This window comes from Carassius gibelio, chromosome B5 (genome assembly GCF_023724105.1).
Source record: "Carassius gibelio isolate Cgi1373 ecotype wild population from Czech Republic chromosome B5, carGib1.2-hapl.c, whole genome shotgun sequence".
Taxonomy (NCBI): domain Eukaryota; kingdom Metazoa; phylum Chordata; class Actinopteri; order Cypriniformes; family Cyprinidae; genus Carassius; species Carassius gibelio.
In genome coordinates this window covers 5,902,181-5,925,798 of record NC_068400.1, presented here as the reverse complement: position 1 = coordinate 5,925,798, position 23,618 = coordinate 5,902,181, and the positions used below count along the sequence as shown (strand labels likewise).

General features: G+C 38.1%; 3 protein-coding genes and 1 long non-coding RNA gene across 6 annotated transcripts in view; 1 reads left to right on the top strand and 3 right to left on the bottom strand.

Moving 5' to 3' along the window:
* Window positions 1-833: 833 nt before the first annotated feature.
* Window positions 834-3,598, bottom strand: LOC127958649 (calcineurin B homologous protein 3-like). Its single transcript, XM_052557564.1, has 4 exons — window positions 3,452-3,598; window positions 1,785-1,854; window positions 1,466-1,546; window positions 834-1,093 (listed from the first exon to the last, which is right to left on the bottom strand). The coding sequence occupies exons 1-4, from the start codon at window positions 3,510-3,512 to the stop codon at window positions 913-915; spliced, it is 393 nt and encodes a 130-aa protein (XP_052413524.1). The 5' UTR covers window positions 3,513-3,598; the 3' UTR covers window positions 834-912.
* A 1,092-nt stretch (window positions 3,599-4,690) lies between these two features.
* Window positions 4,691-12,304, bottom strand: LOC127958912 (F-box only protein 21-like). Of its 3 annotated transcripts, XM_052557961.1 has the most exons (13): window positions 12,036-12,304; window positions 11,229-11,364; window positions 11,119-11,145; window positions 10,954-11,048; window positions 10,744-10,865; window positions 10,138-10,284; window positions 9,762-9,898; window positions 9,146-9,282; window positions 8,489-8,668; window positions 8,062-8,194; window positions 7,065-7,255; window positions 6,178-6,335; window positions 4,691-5,907 (listed from the first exon to the last, which is right to left on the bottom strand). In XM_052557961.1, exons 1-13 carry the CDS (start codon window positions 12,257-12,259, stop codon window positions 5,669-5,671), a joined length of 1,926 nt encoding a protein of 641 aa, XP_052413921.1. In that variant the 5' UTR covers window positions 12,260-12,304; the 3' UTR covers window positions 4,691-5,668. The 3 variants fall into 3 exon arrangements, with proteins under 3 accessions (XP_052413921.1, XP_052413923.1, XP_052413922.1); XM_052557963.1 differs by lacking the exon at window positions 11,119-11,145; XM_052557962.1 differs by lacking the exon at window positions 11,119-11,145 and having other exon boundaries at window positions 10,954-11,063; window positions 12,036-12,303.
* Window positions 12,305-12,879: 575 nt separating this feature from the next.
* LOC127958119 (merlin) overlaps window positions 12,880-23,618 on the top strand; it is a 40,605-nt gene continuing 29,866 nt past the window's right edge. The window contains exons 1-2 of the mRNA XM_052556909.1: window positions 12,880-13,031; window positions 13,373-13,750. Of these exons, the coding sequence (XP_052412869.1) occupies window positions 13,637-13,750 (114 nt within the window). The 5' untranslated portion in view covers window positions 12,880-13,031; window positions 13,373-13,636. The remainder of the gene's footprint in view (window positions 13,032-13,372; window positions 13,751-23,618) is intronic.
* Window positions 14,421-22,704, bottom strand: LOC127958120 (uncharacterized). Its single transcript, XR_008153982.1, has 2 exons — window positions 21,957-22,704; window positions 14,421-14,785 (listed from the first exon to the last, which is right to left on the bottom strand). It is a non-coding gene; the product is annotated as an uncharacterized LOC127958120 (long non-coding RNA).

Sequence of the window (23,618 nt, the reverse complement as noted above, 5' to 3'; positions counted from 1 at the left end):
GGGCACCTCAGTCATGGTATTGAAGGTGGAGAGAGCGCTGTACATTCACTCCCCCAACCTAGAATTCCTGCCAGCCCATGGCTCGAACTTGCAACCCTTGGATGCAAGTCCAACACTCTAACTTTAGGCCACGACTTCCCCTATGATGAGATTCAGCTATTTACATCAGAGCTGTGAGTGTAAATTTCTACTTACAAATACGAATGTTAATATGACAAGTTTCTCACTTTCAGATCAACAAGCTTTCGAGTTTTGTTACTGTATTACCTTCATAAATGAGGGTTTGCGCTGGCGCAAGCTGATAGTAAAGTACACACATTTGAATAAATACTACGTAGATTTTATATATATATTTATAAAGCATTTTAGTTTTTTTTTAAAATTCAAATTACAACTGTAAAATAACAATCCTAATATTTATGGAAATCTTATTTTAAACCTTTTATTTTGATGGAAGTATATTTTGGTGGTCCATATATTTAAACACCACAATTTCACAAAAATGTAAAATATGTAAAAAAGGTTGAGAGGAAGTCGTGGCCTAATGGTTAGACAGTTGGACTCCCAATCGAAAGGTTGTGAGTTTGAGTCAGGCAGGAATTGTGGGTGGGGGGAGTGCATGTACAGTTCTCTCTCCACCTTCAATACCATGACTTAGGTGCCCTTGAGCAAGGCATTGAACCCTCAACCCATGGGTTAAATGCAGAGCACAAATTCTGAGTATGGGTCACCATACTTGGCTGAATGTCACATCACTTTCACTTTCACAAAAATTATATGTAAAAAATTCTAACAAAAAGTTAATTAAAAATAAAATGAAGACAGGAAATTAAATTTTTTGTATCATATTCCAAATTTGAACAAAAATCATAATAAAATGTCAATGATACTAATATATAACACTGATATCTTTTAAAAGAAAGCTGCTATACAAAGACTATCTGTATTCTCACAGCGTAATTTCTCCTTCTTGATGTTTTTCATCTCTTCATCAGCAATGCGTGGTTTGGGTGGTCTGAAGAAGGACAGGACCGTAACAAACTCCTCAAAACCAATCTCCTGCAGACAGCCCTTCTCTTTTTCACCCAAGTTCCTAAATAAAAGCATACAGACATTATCTGTGTGGACGCAATTGCTTTTCAGCTAAACATAACAGTAAACCAAACACAAAATGTTTGAGAAAAATACCTTAATGTGAAATATAAAATTCATTTTTAATTCGTTTAAATGCATTTCAATAATAAAAGATAAATAACTTAATATGCCATCTTCCTTAACAGAATTATTATTTTTTTGTTATTAATTATATGACACTTATTTGCTTTTCAGCAAAATGGTGAAAAAATAACTATAAAACACAAAACTCATGTAACTTAAAAAAAAAACAAACAAAAAAAACATTCGATTTTTCTTTCAAAACAAATATGGACCCATATGAATTTTTATTTTTATTTTCTGAATGCACCTTTTATCAAAGAAAGCCTCAACGATCTGTCTTCGGATTGGGTTGAGAGCCAAATTGCTAATATTCTCAAGGTGTTCACGTCTGAAATGAAAAGAAATGTTTATACTGTGCATTACACCTATTTCATTATAATGGAAAATGAATATTATCTGACATCCTTTTCAAAACACACACAATCCAATAATATACTATGTGTCATATAATGCAGAACTTTATATAAAATCAGAAGTTAAAATACATGTAGAAAATGAATGTTGCAGATGACTGGTTATGACAGTATTTTAGAATCGTCATCAAGTCCTTTGTACAGTAGACCTACCTTAAAGTGTCTTCACCTTGAGTCAGGTACATAAATCTGATATGGAGGTTATTTATCTGCTCTATGGAAACTAAAGTGAGAAAAAGACAGCAAATTCAGGTAAATTTCAAAGAACTTCACAGTCACTCACAGCTGTTCTGAAGGAGTGATGGAGACAGAATATGAGTGTGTGGGTGGTGAAGCCAAGATGAGCTAATAATGAATAAACTTATGCAAGGAATGCATCACGTGACAGGACCTCCCTAAAAATATGATTAAAAACCACACTGTACAACAAGTAACAATTATTTATACTTGAAATAAGTAGTAAAACAACACAAACGGGGCAAAATGCATTTTAAGTTTAGAAACATTTTGAGTCTCCCCCTCCCTTTCCTCACAGTGCTTTGGTCCAAATGCCTGCTTTACTGTCTATGGTTACACATCACCTACATGCACAAATCCGTCCAAAGCCAAGTAAGGCTGTCAAATATAAAATTTTATTCACATAAACATCGGACGAAGTGATTATTTTCTCTATAATACAGATTAGGCCAATGTATTTTTCGATGAGTGCGATATTAGCAATAATAACGTTACCTGATTAAGAGTCAAGGTTGCCAGGTTTTCAAAACCCGCCCAATTGCTACTCAAAAGTAGCCAAAACTAACCCAAACTATTTGCATTTCGAGGGGTCCCCCAGTAAAAATCTCGTCCCGGGATTAAAATAAACGTTATTGGTGTCGCTTCAACCTGCGGACATGAAAAACAACCCTGATAAAAAAAGTAGCCCAATTCCACGGGAACCCGCGGACCTGGCAACACCGCTTGAAGCTGTTGTGGTCGCGCCGTGACAGCGCAAAGTCTACAGCGGACACGAGCGCTGTCACGGCGCGACCACAACAGCTTGAAGTTGGCACGGTCTCCCTGCTGCACTAACAGTAGTATACATATCCTTACAAGAATAATTTGAGCTGTATTATTTGTATCCCCTTCAAAAATTGCTATTGAGAAATGTTATGTTTATTGTTCCCCACAACTGTTAGATTAAATTTACGCCCCTGCTTTAGAGACTATGTACAACACACTGTACCCTATATAAGAAATGTAAAATGTTAATATCATGCATTTATATATATATATATATATATATATATATATATATATATATGTTTATTTCAGTTGGCACTTAATAATAGCTTTTATGCTATAGACATATAACGCTTAACAGGTCATAGACATTTAGCTATGTAACCATAAAAAAAATGTACGTTTTACTTGAATTAAAATTAATGATCTAATATTCTGTTGTTTAATTTTTCTTGTTTTATGAAATAAAAAAATAAAAAAAAGTTTTCACCACATAGCCTAAATTCACACAAAACACATTAATTTCTGTAAACTGTATGCTATCCATAAATATTACTGCAACTTTTGGACAACTTGAAATTGGCAAAATGAAAAAAATAAAATGCACCTAAGTATTATGGCCCATGTTTTTTTGTTACTATATGGCATTTTTTGAAGTACTACCATGGTACCACGCGGTACCATGATACAAACTTCTGATATAATCACAGTACAATGTTCACTTAGAAACATATTCTAAGCACCTGAAAAAAAATAATAATAATAATAATAAAAACAATGTCGCTGTGTGCACATTGAAAAGTTTTATGGATACTCACAGCCAGTTTTATCAGCCAGATCTTGGAACATATGCAGTCGTCCAGACTGAGAAGCTCCCATGTTAAAGTCCGGAAGAGATCAGAAAGAAAGTTATGTGAAGAATGGTCAGAACTTTCACAACGTGCCCTCAGACTTTGATAGCAAAGCTCCGCCCGCTTATTAAATATGCCAAACGCGTCATTGACACACCTGATTCTCTCGTCCGTTTTTTTTTTCATGGGGTGGGGGGGTCTGAACATTCTTTTGCGAACCCAGAAATGGACATTTGTGTTAGGTATAAAAGAAGACATCTTCGTTTTCTTGTCTTAACATAACACTGTCAAAAAGATAATTCGTAAATAAATGGAATAGGCTAATACTTCTTTTAATATAAATATATAAAATGTATATTAAAGAATTAAAATACTATTTTAAATACAATAAATTAATATATTAAATAAATAAAATAAAATTTATTTTATATGAATATTAAAATATTTTAAAATAATCTGTATGATCAAAGTATCTTAAATATTATTATTTTTCTATAGTATACATTAAAAGTAATATCACAGTTCAAATAATGTTATCGTAGTATTCACCCAGTCTTTGCTATGATTAAGGTATACTGTTGTAGATGCTTATATTTGCATTATAAATATTTAAGGTTGTTTGACTTCGGATGAGTATTAAAGTTAATGCAAACACACTTTGGATACAAGAGGGGCACCACCCTGACTTGTTTGCCATTCATTATCCAACTTTCTCTTTAAGGTGTTTGGTGCACGTTATAAAAAAAATTAAAAAACAAAAAAATAAGAAGGAAATGGAAAAGGAACCTTATTAAGAACCTTATTTTCTAATAATATTCTGCATAATTAAATCAGCAAAGGAATTAAAGTAAAATGTTTCATTGGCAAATGAAATTCCAGCACTTTTTAATATTTGAATTGTATCTCAAGCTGACATGAACAAAAAAGAAAACCTATATTCTACAGAATGACTGAAGAATATCGCAAAGAGCAACTTGTGCTTCAAGATAGGAAACCTGACTATTTGTACAAAAGTATTTAACATGGTCAATGTCACAAATTTGCCAGACGCTCTCAAATGTTTGCTGATATACCAAATTAATCTGGAAGGGAATCATGGTTAGATGAATACATTTAAATATTCAGTTATACAAAATCTCTACACTTACAAAACAAGTAGATAAGTTATTAAAATACAATGATAAATAAATAACCAGACCAACAAAGTACAGCTTATTTTTTATTGCGATTCATTCGCTTATATTCTCAATACTTTTGTATTTACAACCACTATGAGCCAATCATTTCATGAGCCCTTGATCTCTAGGTTTTTTTTTCTTTTTTTTTTATATATAACTTTGAAATAAACATTACAAAATATTTTAAGGTGACAGCTTTAGATATTTGTGAATGTTAGTTAACATATTAACAAATGTGACATTAGTGCATTAGTTCAGTGAGATGTGATATGACTGATGGCATAAGGAACGGGCATGAAGCTGAATATCAACGCATACACAGATATTCAGACCCTCTGTAGTGTAAATTCACATAATCTATACACATACTATCTAGAGTATATTTTGTATCTGCACAAATACTGTAACTCAACCACATAATTTATACTCAACCACTCAAATACAACACAAGTTTCTTTCAACTTAGACTTCATTTTCAGCTCTGGGTCAAAGTTGCGCCTAAAACTAATCTAGGACCAGGACGTTGTCTTAAAAGAATTGTTCACCCAAAAATTGAAATGTGTTCATCATCAGGCCATCCAAGATGTAGATCAGTTGGTTTCTTCATCGGAACAGATTTGGAGAAATGTAGCATTGCATCACTTGATCACCAACGGATCCTCTGCAGTGAATGGGTGCCGTCAGAAGGGGAGTCCAAACAGCTGATAAAAACAATCACAATCATCAACAAGTAATCCACAAATCTCCAGTCCCATTCACTGCAGAGGATCTATTAGTGAGCAAGAGATGTAATGCTACATTACTCCAAATCTGTTCTCATGAAGAAACAAACTCATCTACATCTTGGAAGGCAATTGAGAAAATTTTCAGCTAATTTTCTTTTTTGGGAGAACTATTCCTTTAACTACAGTAGTTCTTCAAACTTCAAATCCAGTCCCTTAACAGCTGTAACAGTTCAGGAGAAAGTGAATGGCATTACGCATCTATAGTGGGGTGGCATTCTTCTCTACGGATCTAACAAATCATGGTCCTGGAAGTTGGCGGTGGGCTCCGGGGGCTGCCCTGAGTTGGGGTTGAGACCGTGGTAGAGCTCCTCTACAGTCCTGTGGGTCTTGCACATGTCCTCTGGGTAATGCGCCTGGAGCTCTTCATTAGCGATGTAATGTGTGTCAGAGAACTCGGTGAAGTAGCGGCCGACCTCAGGGTGAGCGATCTCCAGCGGGGCCGAGTGAGGTTCAAGATTCTCTGCAAACGAAAAGAGAAAAGGAGGGTTTCTTTTTTTATTTTAAGACTGCAATTGTCTCGACCTCATCCACCTGCCCCAAAAGAAATGATTCACTGATGCTGATGAAATTGAGCGCAATTAGGACAAAGACCTAGTTTTCAGATACCAGAAAGTGATAATAAATGAGTCTGCAAAAGTACATGCACAACCTAAAACTATGTTAGATTAAAAGGAAATGAAAAATTAAGTCATTTCCATTGCTTAAATCTTGGATGTCTGGAAAAACTGACCTTGCGCAGCATATCTACATGTCCCATCCTGCACTAAGACGTTGTAGAATGGCTGATCGGCCCCCTTAGACAGCTGATGGACCCTCATAGTGTTAATCCACTCCTGACTCATGGTGCATTTAGGGTCCCAACCGTAGATAACGCAGTTGTAGCCTGACCTATGAGAGACATCAGTTTGTGAACATTAAATGTGACCTTGGACCACAAACCCAGTCTTAAGTTGCTGGGGTATATTTGTAGCAATAGCCAACAATACATTATACGGGTCAAAATTATAGATTTTTTTTGCGATAAAAATCATTAAGATATTAAGTAAAGATCATGTTCCATGAAGATATTTTGTAAATTTTCTACCATAAATATATTAAAACATTATTTTTGATTACTACTAGGAATTGCTAAGAACTTCATTTGATCAACTTTAAAGCCGATTTTCTCAGTATTGTGATTTTTTATTTTTTTTTTCTGAAGATTCCAGATTTTATGGAAGGCTTATTTACCCATACTATGTATAAATCTCAATTTCATAAAGTTGACCCTCATGACTGGTTTGGTGGTCCAGGGTCACAAATATTAAATATAAATGCATGGTTCATCTACAGTCTACCTAAAGTTATGCAAATCATTAAGCCTTTTGGTTTCTGACATCCTGTGCCAATAAAAGCCTGATTTTACTTTGTATTATTTGGCCCAGAACTGTAGTATGTTTGCAGCATACATGGAGAAATGTAGTAATGACATGTGTTTATTATTATTAGCTATTAGTTACAAATTAGCATCACTTCTTTTTATCAATGTTTCCCTTGCTGTTCTCAAATTTGAGATTAAACGGATTTTCATATTCCATGTAGGTATAATTTTTTCCACTTACACAAACAGGAACCCACCTCTTATGTTTCATGATGAGGCCTACAGAGTACAGTACGTCCCTGTGCTCCGGCACGCTGCGCCTCTTCACCTCCGGCTCTACGGGATGCCTCTTATGCTGGATGTGCTCAAGCGTGTGCTGCACCAGATACCCGACCGCTCCGTGCTGAGACGGGTCCAGAGCCTGGATATGCTGCAGAATATCCAACACCTGAGATACAGACAGAGAGAAATCAAATATACACAGCTGTTATACTTTTCTCCCATGAGAATGTTCACATAGACATGATGATAGCCTTGATTATGCAGTTCGTATTTGGTGGCTTAATTGCAATATTCACCAGATTTTCAATGCAAATGCAACATTTATGAGTCCCTTATGAGTCTGTTGCTGTTATGTGTCAAACAAAAAGTTTAAAACCCACTGAGACCCCATGTTTAATATTCGCCTTGTCCTTTTTATTTTGTTTACATAGTCATTTTGTAAAAAAGTGTGACATGCTAGAGCTAAAAAGGCACTTTTTTGGAATCAGCATCCCAAAGTTTGTGAAAAAAAAAAAAAAAACAAGCAGCAGATATCATTCAGCAAATATGATGCAGGGTGGTGTAATACAGTAAAAACAGCATATTACTTTTGTTTGCACTCTTTGTGAATATCACCAATTACTATCTGCAGTGTAACCAGGGTGCTATTTAGTACCAGTCGTACATGGAGCAAATAGTATTTACTTTCAAAATAGCAATTATCTTCTTTTATACTTCTGTAACTAGTGTGAGTCGTCACCACCTTTATATTTAAAGGCCTTTTTCATGGAATAACAGAATGGATAGTGATAGAAAAAAAAGAAGACTTCAGCTAGTTGGAGCTAATTTAACTTAATTCAATCTAGCATCCTTATGAGAGTGTATATGTGCCAACCACTGTGCCAGAGAGATTTGATCTTTTTGACTATTCTTAAATAATAAAAAAAAAACCTGTTACTGACATTCAAGTCTCATCTGTGTGATTGAACTCACTTTCTCAGGCCAGATGCCCAGGTGGAAGTAGAGACGGGCCTGCAGCAGAAGATACTGCACATTATCAGGGTTGATAGTGAGGTAGAGATCCAGCGAGTCCCGCAGGAGCTGATATGATTTCTCATTCCCTTCCCTAGACAAAACGCAAATGCAAGCACATTTCATAACAAACTTTGGTCTGACAAATTCAGCTGACAGCCAAGAAAATGGATTTCATTTACACAAAATCTACAACTGCAGAATTCCCTGACTTGCTTACTAATGAGCATAGAGGTTTTTTAAACACCTCCTTCATTCTCAGTCAAATTTAAGTGCAGAGATTTAAGGAAACGATCCTTAGACAACAGTACAACAATATGAACATAAACAACATTTCACAACACACTGACTCCTTTAAAAGTAATCAAAATGCATGTGTGATTCTCACCCTCTTTTGCCGATGTTCAGCAGGTTTCCCACCATCCGCAGCAGCAGCTCGCTGGTGCTTATAGCGCTGTAATAATCTGCTCCCACCTGGTGCCGGATCAGATTCTCACACTCTTTAGCAGCCAGCTGCTTTCCTTTCCCAAACGTGTCGATGTATACATAGTCATAGATGTCCTCGCTCCTGCAAAACAACTCAAAAGTCAACTTAGATTGTTGTTTTAGGTTTAATGCAAGCACAGCACTATTGTTTGAGATTGCAACTCTACTTATAGAAAATGTAAACTATATTACTGTTGGTTATATAGAACAGAATGTTCACATATACTATGTAGCAAATCTTGGATGCTAAATAAAAAATTATATTGTCATCCAGCACTTTATATAAAGCTGGAAATATATGTCCAACTTTAACCACAGTATACACACACAGGGCAATGTATAGGCTACTATAAAGCAAGTCTTACTGCAAAATGTAAATTTCATGATCTCACAGCTCGAAATGTGACAATATTAAGATGTCATAAACATTAGCATCATGATTTTTGCAACAAGGTGTATTGTAAAAAGAGCTATAACAATAACTTTGACTTGAAACTGACTGTGGTTTGCGGTTTTATTTCATTCTGACCGACTGCAATAGAATGTGTTAAACGCCCACCTCCTTTTATTTTGGCACCAGCGGAGCAGGAAATGGTTGGGGAAGTTGACAGGCTCCAGAGGAACTCCTAACTTCCTGGCCAGAGTCATGTAAAGCACAGAGAGGCTGATGGGAATGCCCGTCCGACGGAGCAGAACCTGACCACAAGAGGGCACATTGTGAGAAATACAGTCCATTTCTGTCAAAATATTAAAACGTATTATTATTATTATTTTACTTTTAGCACAGTTATATGAACACGAGAAAAAAGTAACATGTTAAATTACTTTAGTGTTTTGTGGATTTGTTTTTGTATCAAAAGTGTTTTTTTTTATACATCTAAAATATTTTTTCTTTTGCTTTAATTTCATACCATTCAATGGTCAGTAGAATTAATACTGTTATTTTGCATATACACACTAAATTGATCAGAAGCGATAGTAAAGACGTACAATTTATTTCAAATAAACAATGTTTTACCATTAACTTACCAATAATAAAAAAAAAATTATTTTTATTTTATTTTTTTACTTATTTTACAAAAATAAGAAGAAGAAATACATGTTACTTATGTAATGCATGTTACATAATTATATAATGCGTTGTCCCTGACACTGGTTATCCAGACATGCCTAACCTGATGTATGTATGAGTTGAGTGGATTGTAGTAGTCCCGCTCATTGCCCTTGTACTGCAGCTGGTCATACAGCACAGCATTCAGAGCACATATGACTTGCCTTTCAAACTCCAGGTTTTCCAGAACAAAGCAGTCACCTGGAAAACATTCCAGTGAAGACACATACTGAATGCTACAGCTTTAAGAACAACAATGCCCTTGTGGTTGCTTAACGCAATCCAAAGCAGATTTAAAAAAATTTGAAAATTAAAGACATTTATTTTAACGACATCAAGCTGAAAGCTTTTATCTGACACCGGAAAGAACACAAGCCTGGCTACACAGGTCTGACTAATAGACTTCATGTGAATAGTAAATTGAATTTTTCCGGACTGACCTTGACTGGCTCGTAGACTTGGGTGTGTGGCATTTTTTACTCGCAGATACTTCTTCACCTTGTCAGTGAGTTCTTCTATCTGTGCAGATATGCTCTCAAGAGTGATATCAGCCAGAGGGTTGCAATACCGATCGACCAAAACAGCACCTGGAATTGGAGACCAAACAATCGGATGTGTGTTTTTTTAATATAAATCACTGATCTAAACACTGTTGCACCTCATTCATCCATAACAATATAGTGAGGAGTCGACCTTTCATTGCAAATATTGTGAAGCTCAGTATGCAGCATACATATTTCAAATTCATCATGCATGTCTTTGAGCTATGATTATTGTATATGATTTTAGTTACAGCACAACAGACATCATCATTTGGCCTTGTCGCTGGTAAGATTTTTCCATAAAAGGAACAGTTCACCCAAAAAATGTTTCTTGCAAAAATCCAGCTTTCCACTTCACAAGAGTCACTGTGGATTATTGTGATGTTTTTATCAGCTGTTTGGACTCTCTTTCTGATGGCACCCATTCACTGCAGAGCAAGTGATATAATGATAACATTTCTCTAAGAAATTAAACATTTCTTCTTTTGTGAGACATCAGCTTACCTTCAAGGGCTGATTGTTGTTCTGGTGGTCTCTCAAGGAAACCCCTCAAATTCCTCAGAATGTTCTGCTGCCGGAGGAAGTAGAGGATTTTCTTTGCATAGTACTTAAGTGTCAAACATTTCCTGGGAAAGAAGGAAATGCATTAATTCAGTTAAACCATTAAGTGTTCAGAGGAAAATAAAATGACATAATTGTGAGCTCCTTTCTAACCTTTTGTCCGAGTTCAAAATGCCAAGCAGCTCATCCTCACAGAAGTGTTCTGGAGCTCCAAGAGACTCGATTTCCGCAAAGCTGTCTCCAAGAACCTGACCAACGCAAGGCTGAGTTACAGATCTCTGGGTTAGTGACTAAAGCAAATTATTCAATCCGACTTACCATATAAATATACCTGTCCAACCGTAGCTTAATGACCATACCAAAAAGATTACAATTTTTGAGAAAATGATCAACTGCTTTGTAACTTAGTCTATTTTAAAGCCACTCACAACTTCTGTGAAGAACCTCTTGGAAATAGACTCTACTGTTCTTCTTATCTGTTGACCAACCATGTGCCGGGTTTTGAATTCTTTCAGCCAATCGTATGACTCATTTTGTTGATAAAATCTCTGCAGCCTGGGCCACCTAAAATATTCACGACACAACAATAATGTTGAGGCAATAAATAGGCACACATAAGCAAACCTATTCCTTAAAAGGGGATAGTGTCATGATTTGTGTCTTATTTAATATAATATTTGTGCTAATACATCTCCTCAAGTAAAAATTAATAAACAAATACTTTTAGTAGAGGGTACATTTTGTCAATTCAGTGTTATGCAAAATCTACTAAAAAAGGATGTAATTTACAGGTATCTGCTAAGACACAATAGTAAGTAGTTTTGTTATTGTAATAACTCAAAATGTAATAATCTTAAAACCATACTCCTATTTAAAGACGCTCATGTTTTCTTATGTTTGTTTAATTTATATGATTTATTAAGAGCACATCAGAATATTATGCATTTCTATGTTCAAGGTCACTTTACATTATCAACAATTATAATTGCATTTAGTCCCCCCTCACCCACCCCCCACCACCAAGGAGTTTTAGGAGCCGATTAAAATGAAATATCACATATTATGCATCTCTGCATTTGCACGCAGGACAAATTTGGTGCATCAGCAAAATGAGAGCACGATCTGACCGCTCTCAACTCACACACTGAATGCACGGTCAAACACATTTCTTATGGTTTGATAAACTGGAAGTTGATGGAGGTATCAAGTTTTAGAAATGTTTTAATTTATGCCACCTGAGTTTGTACTGATGCGCCCAGACCTTTCCTCTGCCATGGCATACGTCATGCAGCCTCTTGCACGTGCAGGAAACATTGCAGATGTCGATATGGTTTAGAACGGGGAAGCACAATATATGCTCTAATAATTCCGCTGGTAAATCGGTAAACTGTTTGGCGAAACTCTCTGAAATAACACCGTTTGTCCCTAAAACCGGATCTCCCGTGTATGGCGTCGCCATCTTTTCTGTTTACTCAGATGACATCATCTAAGCCCCACCCAGTTGTCTGCGAAAACACGCCCCTTTCTGGTGCAAAGGGCTGAACTTTGAGCTTGAAAAGATCCGAAAATACACATATTTATTTAAATATATTGAACATGTACTATAAATAATATATATTCAATACCAATTTTAAAATAAAAATGAAATATAGTGTGTCAGTAGTAAATTTCAGTAAACATTATTATTGCCATTAATTGTAATAATCCAGTGAGAATCTTGCTTGCACAAGGAGTCTGATAGTCTAAATAAATTACATTTATCCCCATAATTTGTAATTAATAACAATTTTTAAACAACAATTAAAAGTAATAAATACTTAATCTTCAAACTTTTTAAAAAGTAATAATCGTTTTATGAAACATAAAACAAACGTACAAGTGATGTAGCCAACCCTTTTTTATTTTTTTTACATTTGCATTTTTACGGAAATATTTTCTGAAATAGTTGATTGGACGGTGTAGTTGATTATTTGATTGGATGTATGTGTGTATGTGTGTAATTTTTATTTATTCATTTTGTATTATCACTTAAAAAATAAAACGGGCTTGAATGACGCGCGCTATTGCGCATGTCCTCCCGCCTCCTCGTGCACGCGCACGCGAAGTTTTAGCTGCATTTTTGTTTGTTGGCCCGAAAGAGTCAAACCAGCTGATCTGTTTGTGTGTCAGGTGTTTAAGCGGGCGTGAATCACACACACTGCGGGAAATCAGCTGTTTTTACAGCTCGACAGGTGAGTTAGCAACCAGTTTACAAGTTGTCAGGCCAATTTCGTCAATAATACCTCACAACAAAAAACAATGAGGCATGAAACCTTAGGCTAGCCTAAACAAGCGTATATGAGCACCTAAAATGTTGATAAGGTGTGTAAAAGTTTGTATTTTGATACAGAAATGTATACTTGAGTGTTACGTAATAGGTTAACGTTTGTTTCGTTGTCACTTAATATGTATTTACGCCTACAGTAGCTTAAAAGTACGTTAGCTTCTTTTGTCTATTGTTGTAGTAACGTAAAATGTCCTCATTTACTAGCTAGTAAACTTGTTCTCTTGTCTTTTCTTGATCTTCTTACAGGCTTAATGAAGCTTTAGAGAACGTAAATAGGGATAATATGTGTCCAACTACTTAGTTACCAGCGAACGCAGGTGGTTTGACAACGTCCTGCCTTTAGAGATGCACTTTAATCCAATTTTTGTTACATTGGCCAGTAATGCTAAATTGTAGCTTTTAACCAGAGTTCAACTCTATTGTATTTCATCATAAGCTATGCTTCAGATAGAGAGTTAGTAGACAGGTTTATGTTGTTTCGAGGAGGAAGGTTTCCCATCAGCAGCTATTATGGCAAGTGTCCTTGCATCAAAAATGGGTCTCAGCTCCCTTCGGAAGAAACAAGCCAAAACCTTCAATGTCACAGTTGTTACAATGGATGCAGACTTGGAGTTCAGCTGCGAGGTGAGTAAGTGTTTTGTTTCTATGTGCTGAATTAACTTTAAACTGTGTACATATCACCTTCACATTATTTTACGGGAGTAAACCTTGTTGTAGCCTACAACCAAACCTGGGCTGGCAGTGATCAATGCTTCTTATCAGTAACCAGAGGGCATATACACTTAACTTGGGGAAGGCACCAGACAGTCGACATTTTAATGTCCCCACTCAGTGTTGTTGTGCCCTTGAGCAAGTCACTCAGCCTGACCTGTTTCTTGGGGAGCTGTCTCCTCAAGCTGCTTTAATGTTTGAACAGAGGCACCTCAGTGGCCTTAAGGAATAGATCTTCCAAAATTTGGAAATAGTGTGATTGCTTATTCCCTTCATGTCATTCCAATCCTGTATTACTTGTCTTTTTTGTTCTTTTTTCACAGTTTAACAAAATGAGTACAAGCTACAGCTTGCATGCAGCGAAAGTGGATGATTATTTATATTACCAAGCTATTAGAAAAGCCCTAAAAAAGTGGTGACCATGTGACTTGTTGTGCAATGTATTCTAAGTCGTCTGACAAAGCAATATTTCAATAACATAAAATAAAATTAAAAAAAGTTAACCATGTAAATGTAACCGGCCTGTCTATGGCACGGTTTCGATCTGCGTTGTGTTATAAATGAAGACACGGATCACAGGAACTGCTGCTGATGGAGGGTTTATTGAAATGGAGCATGCAGGTGCTGGATGGAGCAGAGAGAGTACAACAATGAGAAAGGTTTTCGTTCTGTGATTTTTCCACCTCTCCTCAGCGTGCTCAGCGCGGTCTCAGTGAAAATCACAATGATAACATCAAAAATACAGTGCCAGATAAATCGTTACAGACATTTATCCAGATATGATATAATCTTCTGCAGCAAATTTTTAAATCAAACATGAATTAGAATTGATGAATTGAACAAAGTGATACAAAAATTAATTGAAGATCAAATGAACAATTATCTATACCTGGATGGAGCAGAGAGAGTACAACAATGAGAAAGGTTTTCGTTCTGTGATTTTTCCACCTGGACAGATACAACACCAGTTAATTGATTCACTAAAATCACTGTGTCCTACTGACGCACATACATACTCAAACCGCTGTACTCAATGATAAACCATTAGATGTCATCCATCCACACATAAAACAATTTTCAGTACGTTTGTAACACTCTTAACAATAATATTTTAGCATATTAAGTACTTATTAACAATTCTGGTAACTTTTACAACTTTATATTGGCGGAGCACCGCTAACTGCTTACCTCTCCTCAGCGTGCTCAGCGCGGTCTGAGGACGCAGCGCGGGCTGAACAGATATGACGTCACAACGTAAAATCAATATAAAACTCATTTCCCAAAAATGACTCAAATAAAGGACAAACCTAAATTATCACATTTTCGTGAACGGCAAATACAAAATAAATACATGAAAATTGAAAGGAGGGATCATTAGTGAAATACATTAATATAGATTGTGAGTACACACCCTTATTAACATCCGTCACATTCACCCCTCCTGAATTTCACTAATATCCTGACCAAAATGACAAAAGCAATTGATCCAACAGAACCAGATTTTCAACGAATCTCATTCGCAGTTCAACATTGTAAGTTATCTACTTAAAAGATTAAGAAAAGTCCAAGATTGATCAAGTCTTAGACATTCTCAGAACAGCATGCTGCCTTGTACAACACACACAAATCTGGTCTATATTACACTTAATGAAATTCATACGTCACACACCCCTTCACAGTACTGTGACAGAAAAATAACATATTAGATTTTTAAAATAAAGAAAGAACTGATCCTGATCTCTTGCCTAATGATGACCCCACCATCTGACTGTAAAATGGTCTCTGTGTCATGGATTCAATCAAACGGCTAACTTTTTTGACAACCCTTCCTGCACGAGTCCTAACACCCTGTGTGTCAGTGGGAATTTGTGCTTGTGTGTCAGGAATACTGTTAGCATGAGAGTCATCCACAGTCTGTATTTGTGAGTTAGTGTTATTATCATGAGATTCAGTTTCTATAGCAGAAACTTCATCAGAATAACCACCAACGGCCTCATTTTCTCTGGGATTTTGATAACAGACACTTCTTCGACTTTGGATAGAATTATCAGATTCCAAATCACCATCATCACACAAAGGTTCTTGATCTTTAACTTCATCTCGTTCATCAAGCCCACATTCCTTTGTTCCATCATCAAGACTCTCTTCTTCTGATGAATCAGATAACTCAGACATACAAGACTCTGTCTCCATAGTCTCAGCATTTAACTGGATGTCCTTGCCATCTTGAGGTGGTTCAATTGGTAGAAAGCTGACATCCAAAATCAAATTTCGATGCACCACCTTGGATTTCCCAGCATCATCAATCAGTTTGTAGATGTTAGTTTGAAGGTTTCGATCCTTTACAATATAGACCGTTGGATCCCACTTGTCAGCAAGCTTTTTCTTTCCTCTTTCACTTTTGTTTGCAAGGAGCACTCTGTCTCCAATGTTCAAACATGTACCCTTGACTTTCCGATTATAAGCCTTAGCCTGCTTTTTCTGTTCTTTTTCAGTGTGTTTCTGGGCAATGTGCGCTGCTTCACGAAGGTAAGACATAAGTGTTTCTGCATAATTGTCATGGTCAACAATCACAGGGTCATGCAACACCTGCCCAAAAATGACATCAACAGGTAGCTTTGGAATGCGACCAAACATCAACTGAAATGGGGCGTAACCGGTGGTCTCGTGTACTGTGGCATTGTATGCAAATGTCAATGTCTGTATCTGCTCAGGCCACTTGTGTTTCTCCTTGAGAGGCAGAGAACGAAGCATACTGCCCAGGGTCCGATTGAACCGCTCTGTTCCACCGTTTCCCATCGGGTGGTACGCTGTAGTGTGTGACTTCTTAATACCTGCCAGCTTGAGCAGTTCTGCAATGAGGGTACTTTCAAAGTTGGTCCCTTGATCCGTATGAATGCGTGTCGGGAAACCATATATGCAGAAGACATGATCCCACAGCTTCTTCGCAATTTGTTTTGCTTTCTGGTTCACACATGGAAAAGCATGAGCCAACTTTGTAAAGTGATCTGTCACGACTAATACATCTACAGAACGCTGCTTGCTGTCCTCAGCACTCCAAAAGTCCAAACACACTAACTCCATAGGGGCCGAAGTCCTGATGTTCTCAAGTGGGGCTCGAGCAGATGGCTCAGGTGTTTTGGCCAATATACATCTCTGACAACATTTGACATACTCCCTTATGTCACGCTCCATTCTAGGCCAGAAAAAGCGTTGTCGAGTTAGCTGAACAGTTCTTGACTGTCCCTGATGTCCAGCGAGATCGTGCACACCACTTAAGGCTTTAGCCCTGAGACTAAAAGGAAGTACAAGTTGGAACTTCTTATGATGGCTCAAAGGATCTTTTGAAACACGATAGACTAATCCATCTTGAACCTTCAGTCGATCCCAATGCTTAAGAAGATCTAGAGCCTTGGTATCCATTCTAGCCACTTCTCGCCTTGACGGACGTTTATTCTGACTCAGGAAGGGTATAACCTTTGAGATTACTGGGTCTGACTCTTGGCCCTGTCGGATCTCATCGAGAGGGATTACTGCAATTGTGTCGTTTCCAGGGATTGCTGCATTCTGAATGGACTGGATTGCCTGCATGGCCCGTAGCTCAGTTACAATCTCCCATTGATCGTGGAGGCTCAAAAGGGTCGTGACCGTTGTGTGATCACAAGACACTGAGTTTGACTGAGACAATACATGAAGGGTGTTCACTTGTAAACGGAAAATGTCCTGAACTCCATCTTTATCAACACTTTCAGCCTCAGAGAGTAGACTGCTGTATTGCTCTGTGATAAGCCTGCGACTTACTGTTTTTGTGAAAGGATCACGGCTCAAAGCATCAGCTACTGTGTTCTTACTTCCAGCAATATGCTTGAGATCAAAAGTATAAGCAGCAAGCTTAGACACCCAGCGCTGTTCACAAGCATCGAGTTTAGCCTTTGTTAGGATATAAGTGAGTGGATTATTGTCTGTCCATACAGTGAACGTGTGGCCCTTTAGCCAATGACTGAATTTTTCACACACACTCCACTTTAAGGCTAAAAACTCGAGCTTGTGTGCTGGATATCTCTTCTGAGAGTTACTCAATGACTTGCTTGCAAATGCAATCGGGCGTGCTTTTTCCTCACCTGCTGGTATCTGTGATAGCACAGCGCCAAGCCCTTCCAGAGAAGCATCGATTGACAAGACTAATGGAAGGGAAAAATCGGGATGTGCCAAGACCACACTCTGCAGCAAGCTCTCTTTCAGCTTAGAAAGGGCATCGTCACACTCTGGGGTCCAGTCATCTGGCTTCAGCTTTCTGTAAGTGCCTGCCTTAGCCTCAGTTTTGACCTTTGTCCTCCTCTTCTGTCCAGCAGTTAGGGAGAAGAGTGGTTTGGCAATGGAGGAGCAATTAAGGATAAAGTGCTGGTAATAGAGGATCATCCCCAAGACAGATTTAATCCTCCGTACAGATGGAGTGCACCCATCTTCTTCCATGAGGTCAGCTTTTGACAGTTTTGCTATGGCTTCAACCTTTGAAGGATCAGCGGAAACACCATTCCCATCGATGATATGACCTAAAAACTTAACGGACGCTTGCATCAGATGGCACTTTTTTGGGCTTAATTTGAGATTGTGGCTCCTCAATCGTTGGAACACTAGCTCTAACCGCTCCAAAGCTGAAGTCTCATCAGGTGCAAACACCAATAAGTCATCCAAATAACACAGCAGACTGCTAAAATTCAGGTCCCCGAAGATACTTAACATCATTCGCATAAAAGACACTGGGCTATTACACAACCCTTGAGGCATCCTGTTGTACTCATGGAGACCTACTGGAGTTGCAAACGCGGTGTACTTTTTATCTTCTTCAGCCATGGGGATGTTATAAAAGCCTGACGTTAAATCCATAGTACTGAAGAGAGTATTTCCACCCAAAGCAACGAGACAGTCTGATTGGTGTGGGAGCGGGTGCGCATCCTTAATGGTCCTAGCGTTCAGCCATCTAAAGTCTGTACAGATCCTTAAGCTGCCGTCCTTCTTCCATACTAAAACCAAAGGTGAGGCATACTCACTCACTGATTTACGGATTATTCCTTGCTCTTCCATTTCTGAGAGAACTTGGCGTAATTTTTGATAGTGAGCAGGTGGTACCCGACGGTATGGAAGTCGAAAAGGGCGTGTGTCAGTTAAGTGGATGCGGTGAACAAAACCTCTGACCTCCCCACAATCCAGAGCATGTTTGGAGAATACATCATTGTAGCTCTCAAGCAACTGGACAAGCCTTTCCTTTGCCGCATCACTGGCAGAACATGAGTCAATGTCAATGTCATTGAGGCTTACGGCCCTAAGTCTCTGTTTAAGATCTCCTGTGACACCAGGTTGGTAAATTTTCTCGGATGTGGGCACCTGAGCATGACTGACACCCTGCAACAGCTCAAAATCTTCCACAGCAAGACACGGGAATACATCAGCTAGTTTACAGTTCCTTTTAAGGGTGACCGGCTTGTCCGAGAGGTTGGTAACTTTTAAAGGAACCCAACGATCTCCCCACAGAGGTGTAACAACACGGCCTATGATGATGTCCCGTGGCATAGCTCTGGAAGAAGTGGCCTCCACGACTACAGTGCTCCCTGGTGACATGATAGTATTACTCGGCAGCCGTCCCCAGACAAGGTGTTCTTGTTTGGCCATTAGGGTGACTGACTGTTGGAGCTTAGCAGTCCCAACCTTGTCTGGTGGATCTCCACCTCTCCAGCGGCAAGTATTTGCCATGACATCCAAGAATCGTTCACATGAGAAAGATGGCTCTGAAACACTGTTAGACAAAATCCTCCAGTAATCATCACTGATCTTCATTCGGTGCATGAGGAACTTAATTACATTGGTACCGATGATTAAATCATCCCGTTGCCCTGGCACGACTAAAACAGGGACTAAACATCTTTCACCATACACTTTCAGCTCAACTTCATACATGCATTTTGGCTTGGTTATTTTACCTCCACATCCTATTAACATTATTTCTTGTGTCAATGGTGTGGGTTTTGGCAACACATCTTCACTGAGCATTCTACTCTCTACTGCTTCACTGAAAGTGCATGCCATAGATCCTGAGTCCAACATTCCCTTCATCTGGAATCGGTCATTCACATATACAGGGGCATAAAATAACTCATCAAACACTTCAAGAGTTTGCGTATTCTGTGCAATCACTTTGACTTCAGCTGGAGCTTGTGCACATGCACTTTCATAAACTTGCTTAATATCTGCATTTTCGAGGGTTTGTTCCATTCCACCCACACGTCCCCTCTCCAGGTGTGGGTCGACTATTTTAAAGTCGGTGAACCCTGAAGTGGCTTTGTGAACTGATTGCCAGTGCTGGGTTGACTTTCTGTACAATTCTTCTTTATGTGACCAGGTTGGAAACAGGCGAGACAGAGTCGTTGTCTCCGACAGTGCGCTAAAGTTGAATGCTCATGAGAACCGCATACCTTACATGGTCTCATAGGTGGTTGGCTTGGTCGAGGACACCTAATCTCCGCTTGACTATTCTGGAAAAGAGCACGGTCAAGTAGACTGATGAGTGTCTTCATACAATTATCATCATTCTGTGGAGGAGATGGAGTGCCAGCATTAAGATTATCGGACGGCACAACAGGGAAACCACTAGCTGCAATCTCATTCTCTGTAAGTGACTGAGTATGAGCTGTAGCATTCCTCATAACAATGTTACGCTTGAATTTGACTGCTAACTGTTCCTTTTGTTCAGTATGATATCTGTCGAGATGCTCTTGTACTTCACTCGCCGTCCACTTATCTGGTGCTTTCAAGCGGAAAATTGCTGACAATGTTGGGTCTGGGCAGTATTTGACAAACATCATAGCTGCCTCCTGGCATGGGTTATCCATCTGCCGCCCAAGTCTATTTAAAGCCTCCTCTGCAACATCCACAGCCTTATTTAAACGGACCCAATACTCAACTGGATTTTCCCCAGCAACAGGTACTGTGCCGTAGAAATCCGCTAAAGGCATAGAGGAGAACCTGACCTCACTGAAATGCTGTTTCAGAATATCAAATATTACTCTGGGGTTCTCAGAGGGTCTTAGGGAAGTGTTACTACGAAGGGTTATTCGAACAATGTCTTTGGCTTTACCCATCAGCCTCGAAAGGATTTCATGATGATGCTCAGATACTGGTAGGCCTCTTTTCCGCAGGTAAGTGTCCACTAAATCCTCCCACTCATGCACACTGAACTTATCAGTTACATCTCCTCGGAAAACAGGGGGCTCCCTTACTTCAGACTGCATGACCAGTTTAACTCCTGTTAAATTTAGTGAGGGTGCCTCTGAGAATGACTGACCTGCACCTAAACTTTTTGTCTGTGCATTACTGGCTTCTCTTTCCCCACACCTTTCCCCACTTTGAGCAGAAATTATAGTCTGTCCTACTTCCTGAGCAATGTGTGTTATGAGGTTATACCATGCTGCATCATTTAAATCAGGGCTGACTGATAATGGATTACTCCTTAACTGGCTAGGTGTTTGTTCAGTTACTCGAGTAGAACAAAATTCAGGTGTTCGTTCTACATTACCCCTCCCTACAAAAGGAGTAAATGAATGATCACTGAGGTGTCTTCCTCTTGCAAAACTTGAATCTGACATGTCCCTATCAACATTAAAAGTATCTGAATTGAAACCATATGCCATTATTCCTGTTTAAGTTATCAAAACACTGAATAAAGAATTCAAATGGCAAAAACACCAGCAGAACTAAATAAACTAGAGAAAGAAAAATAAAACTAGTAGTGCTAATTGTATAGTAAAGTGTCCAGTTCTTTGAAAGTGCACCACTTTGTGTTACTGCTCATCAGAACCTGGTCGGAAGTGCAGCATCCACCGGTGATCAAACGGCATTGACTCTTGGACGAAGATCCGAGGTGAGCTGATCTTCATCCGGGTCACGGCACCACTGTAACCGGCCTGTCTATGGCACGGTTTCGATCTGCGTTGTGTTATAAATGAAGACACGGATCACAGGAACTGCTGCTGATGGAGGGTTTATTGAAATGGAGCATGCAGGTGCTGGATGGAGCAGAGAGAGTACAACAATGAGAAAGGTTTTCGTTCTGTGATTTTTCCACCTCTCCTCAGCGTGCTCAGCGCGGTCTCAGTGAAAATCACAATGATAACATCAAAAATACAGTGCCAGATAAATCGTTACAGACATTTATCCAGATATGATATAATCTTCTGCAGCAAATTTTTAAATCAAACATGAATTAGAATTGATGAATTGAACAAAGTGATACAAAAATTAATTGAAGATCAAATGAACAATTATCTATACCTGGATGGAGCAGAGAGAGTACAACAATGAGAAAGGTTTTCGTTCTGTGATTTTTCCACCTGGACAGATACAACACCAGTTAATTGATTCACTAAAATCACTGTGTCCTACTGACGCACATACATACTCAAACCGCTGTACTCAATGATAAACCATTAGATGTCATCCATCCACACATAAAACAATTTTCAGTACGTTTGTAACACTCTTAACAATAATATTTTAGCATATTAAGTACTTATTAACAATTCTGGTAACTTTTACAACTTTATATTGGCGGAGCACCGCTAACTGCTTACCTCTCCTCAGCGTGCTCAGCGCGGTCTGAGGACGCAGCGCGGGCTGAACAGATATGACGTCACAACGTAAAATCAATATAAAACTCATTTCCCAAAAATGACTCAAATAAAGGACAAACCTAAATTATCACATTTTCGTGAACGGCAAATACAAAATAAATACATGAAAATTGAAAGGAGGGATCATTAGTGAAATACATTAATATAGATTGTGAGTACACACCCTTATTAACATCCGTCACATAAAGCTTAACGTGAAATGATAGTCAGAAATATTTGAAAAAAAGTCTTCATTGTTTTTTGACTGCCATATTTTATGGCTCATGACATGGTGAGAGTACAGCAGGTCAGTTGTAAGTCAGTCTCTCCCAATAACATGTCTTAGTAAGATCATCAAAGCTTGAAGTGCAGTGCAATACAATGATGATTGAGAGATGAACAAATAAACGTTCCACATAGCAAAGTGTGATTTATCAGGCAGTATTTGATACTTAAAATTTAAGATTTTCTTACAAAACAAAATACACCTTAACCTAAATTGCTTCAGTCCAGAAAGTGTTCATCTTGAAATATTACTAACAATTATGTCTTCTTTATAAAAAGCATTTTGCAACAAACACTTAAGTCACAACCTAAAACAGAGTGTTTTTTTTTTTATTATTATTATACTAAAAGGCCATTTACTTGGTAGAAGAGTATAAACCATCAACCAGATGAAATAAGGCTAATAACAACAATAAACAACAACTTAATTTGGTTCTGTTACTCAAACAAAGCTATCGCATGGCTTCAGAAGGATAAGAAATATAGTTATATGGACTGCTTTTTTTTGTCCTTTTTTGTAGCTTGGCAGTATAAATCACCATTCACTTTTTTTTTTCTAGATATATATATATATATATAGGCAGAATGTCCAAGCTTCTGTTTTATATATATATATATGTGCATAAACATTTTCTTAAAAGATAATCCCATAAAGTTTTCAAAAAACGCTCATGAGTGCTTGCAGGGAAAACTAAAACAAACATACAAATCTACAAAGCAAGCAGCATCCTGTATGGCAGTAATCATCATTCCCACGTATAAAGGTGTTTTGTACACACTGGGTATCCGGTGGGAGTTCTGCAGGCATTCAGATGACTCCTCTGTGGAGCTGC

Excerpts from the sequence above, each read along its gene's own strand:
- LOC127958649 (XM_052557564.1), bottom strand. The coding sequence starts at position 3,512 with ATGGGAGCTTCTCAGTCTGGACGACTGCATATGTTCCAAGATCTGGCT. Across the intron at positions 1,855-3,451 it reads TCTGGCTGATAAAACTGGCT|TTTCCATAGAGCAGATAAAT; the intron begins GTGAGTATCCAT and ends TTCTCACTTTAG. Across the intron at positions 1,547-1,784 it reads CAAGGTGAAGACACTTTAAG|ACGTGAACACCTTGAGAATA; the intron begins GTAGGTCTACTG and ends TTTTCATTTCAG.
- LOC127958912 (XM_052557961.1), bottom strand. The coding sequence starts at position 12,259 with ATGGCGACGCCATACACGGGAGATCCGGTTTTAGGGACAAACGGTGTT. Across the intron at positions 11,365-12,035 it reads GCGCATCAGTACAAACTCAG|GTGGCCCAGGCTGCAGAGAT; the intron begins GTGGCATAAATT and ends TGAATATTTTAG. Across the intron at positions 8,195-8,488 it reads CTGAACATCGGCAAAAGAGG|GGAAGGGAATGAGAAATCAT; the intron begins GTGAGAATCACA and ends CGTTTTGTCTAG.